At 35.7% G+C, this 7,126-nt stretch overlaps 1 protein-coding gene across 1 annotated transcript; it reads right to left on the reverse strand.

The window, feature by feature from the left end:
- Positions 1-104: 104 nt before the first annotated feature.
- On the reverse strand, positions 105-5,751 carry LOC113235751 (cap-specific mRNA (nucleoside-2'-O-)-methyltransferase 1). Its single transcript, XM_026471638.1, has 15 exons — positions 5,618-5,751; positions 5,145-5,246; positions 4,664-4,948; positions 4,080-4,306; positions 3,761-3,904; positions 3,296-3,569; positions 3,004-3,200; positions 2,663-2,846; positions 2,305-2,527; positions 2,110-2,224; positions 1,785-2,034; positions 1,552-1,652; positions 1,117-1,232; positions 609-844; positions 105-397 (listed from the first exon to the last, which is right to left on the reverse strand). The coding sequence occupies exons 1-15, from the start codon at positions 5,628-5,630 to the stop codon at positions 150-152; spliced, it is 2,715 nt and encodes a 904-aa protein (XP_026327423.1). The 5' UTR covers positions 5,631-5,751; the 3' UTR covers positions 105-149.
- Positions 5,752-7,126: the final 1,375 nt, after the last annotated feature.

A 7,126-nucleotide genomic window follows, 5' to 3' on the forward strand; every position in this document is an offset into this window, starting at 1 on the left:
CCATTTTATAACTTTAAAACTTTTGAAAACTATGAGATAAGGTAAATAGGTAAATACTTTAATAAGACAAACGAGATTAAAATCAAATAATTGTTCACAAAAAATATGCTTATATTTTATTGAGTGTTTTTATTTACATAATTCATCTATTATATCTTAGCTGTATTATAACGAATATATTTTTCCATGTCCGCCCGCGACAGTCCTTGACACGGCTGACCTTCTAAAATGGCGCCGGCGGCGTCGTCCCAAATCCACATGACGCGGCCTAAAAACCCGCTCACCATATCTAATCGAGCCTCCTCAGGAATGTAATATTCGCTGCGAGGTTTTTTGTTCTCTACGCAGAAATAGTACTTACAACCGCTTGTCTTTGACATTTGCGCTGACCATGGATCTGTGAACAAAGTGGTGTATTGATAACTTACTAATTACCTTTGAAGTCCAAAAATCATTTCTCAAGTAACTGGACACATCTTCCGTGTGGTCACGTCGTTTTCCTTGTTATGCTTTAATCATTTACGCCATACATAATTAGGTACGAATATAATATCTGTATTCAACATAAAATATACAAATATTTCAATTACTGTTATAATGCAACTTACCTTTAATTTCCTTAATGAAAAGCAAGGATCCAACCACATAAAACATTCCATCTCTGTGCCTGTTAGGTGTGTCGATTGTAACAGCTCTCCGGATTCGTTTCATTGCACGGACTTCAAGATGGTTCATAGCCGAAGAGAAGGATTCCATATTAAATAAACGCTTGCATCTAATAGGCATTGCGAGAGTTTCGAATGGTTTTTCTAGTGCCGTACAGAACAGCGCACACTGATTCATTCTGAAAAGACTACACTGTTTACTAAAAGGCTAAAATACTTTTTTCTGCTATCTTTTGCGCTCCACTCTGTGGTAATAAATACAATAAAAGTGTTGACTACACTAAATAATTAAACAGCTAATACAAATAAACGATAGATTAGATTTCGTATCGCTTTAACAAAGCCATGCAAAAAATACCTTATTTCGCATAAGACGCAAGACGCAACACTGATAATACTGCTAAAAACGGATCTAAATAGTATTGTCGCCGTATGCTAACTCTATACTGACCTTTCTGTCAAAGGAAGATGTGATATATCTATACCACCCAGCACCAGGCCGTCGACAACGTGCAAGGCTTTGTTGAATACTTGATTATTGCCTTGGCCACGGTACTCTTTTACGAGCTGAAAGAAAAATTTCGTCTTTAATACATATTCGGATGTCTATGTGGCTGGCATACGGCAACTGCCTCCGTGGCCGAACGGTTACCATGCCGGACTGCCACGCAGAGGTCCCAGGTTCGACACCTGGGGCTGGAGAAATATTTGTATGGCCTACATTTATTTCTGTCGTGAGTTAGGGTGTAATTTCTGATTGTCTATGTGTGTGTCCATGGCACCCACGATACAGGGTTTCCCTAGCGGGGCTATGTTGAGTGTGTGCGTTGTTATTATTATTATTATGTAAAGTGTACTATATTTAGGAGATAACACAATTAATTACCTCTCCATAAATCAATGTTTTTGCAGGCATAGTTATATTCAAGTCTATAACGCTTTTCCATGATGTACCATCTAACTGATGCACTTGTTTGCCTCCACAACCTGGAAATTTATCATACAGACTGGTCATCCAGATACGGTTTATCGATCGAACTGGCGATGGCGTAGTTCAGAATTGTAGGCAAGTATTATGTAGTATATTTAGTATTCAGACTAGAACTATTATAAATGTACCTATGAAGAACTTCAAATCTGGATTGTTCTTTCCACTGCTTAAAACCATAAAATGCCAATCGTAAACTTTCTTGAAAACTTCTAAATCTGACGCGCTTTTCAAGTACTCCGGTTGGACATTCAAAACTTTAGTTTTGAAAGAATGCGCATCTGTAACGTTTTTAGGGGGTTTTTTCATTAGTGTTGCCACAGCCATTAACGTTTCATCTGGTCTCTGTCGTTCTGGTTGCATTCGCACTTTATCTGGCAACTATAATACATAACAGTCAATTATGATTACAAAATATTGAATACAAAATAAAGCTGTCAAATTTTTGATACGAACTTGCCATAATTTCAGACATTGCTCTCTCATTTCCGCTTGATTTTCCTCTTTCAGATTTTTGTCTTTACTGAATGAAGCTATTTTCAATAAATGCTTAATTTGTTTCTCGCCAAGCCTGTAAACGAGATTCAAATATATCACATGTACAGTGTGTCGAACAATATTAAAGGAATATAGTAAAGCATTAACACATACATGCAATTACTTTTGTAAATATATTCAAAGAATCCTTTGTCCTGCCGAATAATGCTCAAAGGTACTAGCTCCGTAATGTCATCGCCCTTCAGTCCATTCCATAAAATGGAGTTGACAGAGAACAAATGCTGCTCTGCAGATTCCGTCCCTATCTTTTTCCACATGCAGACGAGATACCTTTCGGAATTGGCAGGCCTTGACGTCACCGGTTTGTGAATAGACACTGAAAACACAAGGTATTAAAAATTTACATACTTTTTCAATTTATTTATAAAAAACCAAATTAATTTATTTTCTATTAATTAGGTAAAGACAAATATGCAATAACATACATGGAAATCTAGAACACAGAACTTACCTCTCTCAAAACATCTATACATAATGTAAATGAGACCAACACTGAAAAGCGTGAAGATATCAAACAGCTTCACCACAAAATGCCCTCCTGTCCTCACCAGCATCAATGCAGTCAGGCATTGAGATAAGTACAACTGCTTTGATAATATCTCTTGGATATTTTCCTGTCCTTCTACTGAAAACCCCTGCAAGAAATCTTAGTGTAGAAATGGTACCTTTGAAAGCTTTTTGGACTTTGAAAAGATGACTGTCAAAGTAGTGTTAACTAAAAGTAGCAGTATTGGTGCTCTCTGAGTCTGTATATTATATTTTATGCAAAATATTGTGTTACATGATACTTACACCATCAGCCATAAGAAAATGAACACCCTTATCATCTGTGTGTTTTAATACTTCATCTTTCAAAGAGGTCAGATTTGCAGGATCAAACACATTACCATCTTCCTTAACTCCATAGAATGGATTGAACGTTTCAGGTGTCCCAGCGTAAAAGTCAGATAGTTTGAAGTCATTTCCACCTTTCAGTGTGAAGCCAAAACCTAGCAAATGAATGTGTAAAATTTTATTTTGAAACTTACCACAGAATACGATATAAGAACTACAAAACAATTTACAATTCAATGTACAAGCATACCTTTTGCTCGCCATCCTTTTCTATACAGTATATACTCAGAAAAGCCACCAGGGCCAGCACAAACATCAGCAAAATACAATATCTCTTTTTTATCAATTGCACTGTCTCCATTCGGCTTCTTCGGTTTTGTAAACATAAAGTCAAATACTGCATCCAGGTTGGCCATCTTAACAGCTGCTCTGTTTAGAAATATCACTGAACCAATTGTTTCGTAGGGATTACTTCGGAATCGCGCGTGTCGTAAGTCTTTATCGTCCAATGAGTCAAATATGGACTGCAAATAAATATGTGTATTTTAATTAAGGATAGCCTTACATTTTTTTATAAACATTATAAATTTCCACTAGATTATAAACATTACCAGTTGGAGTGCATTGCCAACCTTATTCAAATAGTGATGTTACAGCTATACCCTTCTATATGATAGCTCACACCTATTTATGATATAAAATGTACATACTTTACCTTTGATTCTAGAACACCTTTCAATATGTGAGATTCCACAAAAAGAGTCTCATCCTCAATGGTAAGTTTCTTAGGACCTCTCTGTAACCACTCCTCTAACTGATCACCCAAGGGCGGGTCTTCTGGTGGTGGAGGCATCCATAGCTGAAAACATTAGAATAAAATAGAAATTGTCAGCAAAATTGCTCACTTTATGTATGCATTAATGAAATTATTGTTAAGTGCACTATGAGTATTTAATAAATGCTTGCTCCTTTAAGTGTAACAGATTTCATTATATAACTAAATCTAATCACATTCCCATATATTAATAGCTTACCACTTCCTCTTTTGCCTCAGATTTTGACTCATCAGGTGTCCATTTGAAGTCCTGTGGTATTTCTCCCACAACAGATGGCTTCAACCCTAGACCTCGTCGTCCTTTTTGAGTGGAAGCCTCCACAGGCACAGTTCGCCCATGCTCAAATTTACCCAAACCTTTTCCAGGTTTGTAGCCCATGTTGCTCATCATCCGTTTGGACTTCTCAGAATAATCTCCACTAAAAGCTTCATCAATTTCTTCATATTATTACCCATTTATTTAAGGATACACAGATTGTAGATTAATTAGTTGACAGTAACAAAATAAGTACAGTTTCAGTATGCCTGACCAAACATAAGGGATGCAAATAGCTATGTTGAAGACATAACATTGTCTATTCAATAACATACAATAAATAATAATATTAAAAAACTAAAATATGTACAAACACATTTTGTTTTTGAATTACAATATAGGAATGACAATATGGATTTGTTACAATTTTTAAATTATAAAATGCTGTGGTTATAATTGGAAAATATTGAAACGGGCTATATGGTCCTAATACCATTGCTTTCAAACACGGAAAAAAAATGAATCACCTTTGTACTGACTGGAATGCTTATTGTAGAAGGTATTATCATTAGTGTCTCCTCCAAAACTGGGCCGTACAGGAGATGAACTCTCAGCATCATTGTCATCAAAATTTTGTTTGAAGTCATCATACTGATCATTAGGTGAAGAACAATTTTCACTCAAACTACTCCTACTAAGTCTAATGTTGTTCTCAGTACTTCTTTTAGGATATGTAAATTTTGAGGTTGGTTTTTGGATTTCAGCGGCATAGTTCTCTGCTGCCTCTGGCTCTTCATCGGACTCTTGTAATACTGGTGCAAGATAATAATAAAAACAAATGCATAAAATAATTATTCATTAAGTCATTATACTTTATCTTAATACACTTTATTACATAATTTAATAATTTTGTATTATCATTCATTATAATTCCCTTCTGTTTGATTCGTGGTAGATTACAAACATGTTATTGTACTCATATGAACAAAAAAATATCAGGTAATTCACCTGATCCTTGAGAAGTGGTAGAAGAGGCGCCGAAGGTGTCTGACCGTGGTCGCTTCGCCGGCACTGGACTTTCATCACTACTGGACTCATCATCAGAAGGATCTAATTTTAAAATAAATATGGAAATTTCCTATAAATACATACTTTACCATTATTTAAGGCAATAACTTAACAACTTTACACATTGGATATTATGAGATATTCTTCTTATCGGCAGAACGTATTGTAGGAATACAGATAACGTGTACCTACCCAAAAGATGTAAAAGTACTTAAGTCGGCATAATGTTTATGTATACGAGGATGTTCTTAATTAGTTAAATGGTTTAGATAAGTTAACTCGGCGAGACGATTTCCAAATATGCCAACTCGCAGTGTATGTATGTTCATTATTATTCATACGTCTGTACTAACTACCTAAATAAAAATAAACCCACCACCTAGGTTATGTGCGCTCAATACAAAATAACTTACCAGAAAGACTCATTTTGATTTTACACCTCACTCGTATAATACACACTTGAAATGTAACAATTTGTACTCTTTATTTAACTTATCGCTAAAATACTGGAATTTCTAATAAAAGAACGAAAACAAAAAATCTTGCCTTGATAATATCCCCCGATAACTGACAATTTTGACATTTGTTCAGTGTTGCTGTCTTAGCTTCGATTTTAAAATAGTATTATTCTGACGTAGCTCGATAAAATTACAAGCCTGCAGCCCAATTCTCCAGCAGTGCAAAAAATATAAAATAATATCGCATTAGCTAAAATATATCAAAGAGAATTGCATTTGACCGATCGCAAAAGCTTCATGTCTGTGCCAAACAAGTTGTTTTTTCGCATGGCAATTTCATTTACCCTAGATTGGGGGAAAACCTTATGAGAATAGAAAAAAGTCTAAGCGGAAAACACAGACTACTGAACTATACGTTATATGTATATAACACAGTGCAATAATAATTACATTATATAGAAAGATATGATTGTTCTGTGCATATGATATGGTCCAGTATGTATACAATGAATGATGCTCTGAATATTAGGTAGGTATCTTAGAGCATACCTATTATAAAACTAGGTATCGTGTCTAGTAATATGGTGTAATATGTTTCTAATTTGTGGTCATAATTTTAAAGAAATATTTACTGTTGTATACGGTTTATTGGTTGAGTATACGATTACACGGATACCGATTCAGTTAATTACATGATATTGTTGGAAATCCTATTAGTTTGTGGGAAGAAAATGAGGCACCATGTAACTGAAAATGTATAAATTACGCGATACGCAACTGACGAAATCGTAAAGTCAACATAACACGAGCTTACGTTATACATAGGGCGCACTATAAGTTTCCGGAACTGGCCACTTACAAATAAACAATGAGTACATTTGAAAATGGAACTCTTTAGCTGTACAATACAGTTTGTTTCATCTGACTGTCACTTGTTTTTACATTGTGGCGTCATTTTAGAAATTGGTTGTCTACATAACCATAGATTTAACTTGTGAAAATTTTCGTAGTATGATTTTAACTGTAATTTAACAGCTCAGCGGAGCTTCGCTCAGCTTCAAACTGCTTTTGGCGATGAAGCACCATGCAAGACGACTATTTATAGTGGGTTTGTAGAATTCAAACGCGGTCGTGTGAATCTCAGTGACGAATTTCGTGATGGTCGCCCGTCCACTGCTGTGAACAACGAAAACATCGATGCTGTGCGCCGTATGATCAAAACAGACAGGCATGTGACATACCATGAGATTCGGGCATTTTTAGGCATAGGCATGAGCCAAATACAATCAATACTACACAAACACTTGGGTGTGAAAAAGTTGTGTTCTCGGTGGATCCCACACAATTTGACTGAGGCTCAAAAAACGGATCGCGTCACTTGCATGGTGCAATGCCATGCTTACCAGATTCAACGAAGACGCATCAAATTTGGTGTGGGACATAGTAACAGGTGACGAAGCATGG

Source organism: Hyposmocoma kahamanoa, unplaced genomic scaffold (assembly GCF_003589595.1).
Source record: "Hyposmocoma kahamanoa isolate Upper Pololo Valley unplaced genomic scaffold, ASM358959v1 88, whole genome shotgun sequence".
Taxonomy (NCBI): Eukaryota; Metazoa; Arthropoda; class Insecta; order Lepidoptera; family Cosmopterigidae; genus Hyposmocoma; species Hyposmocoma kahamanoa.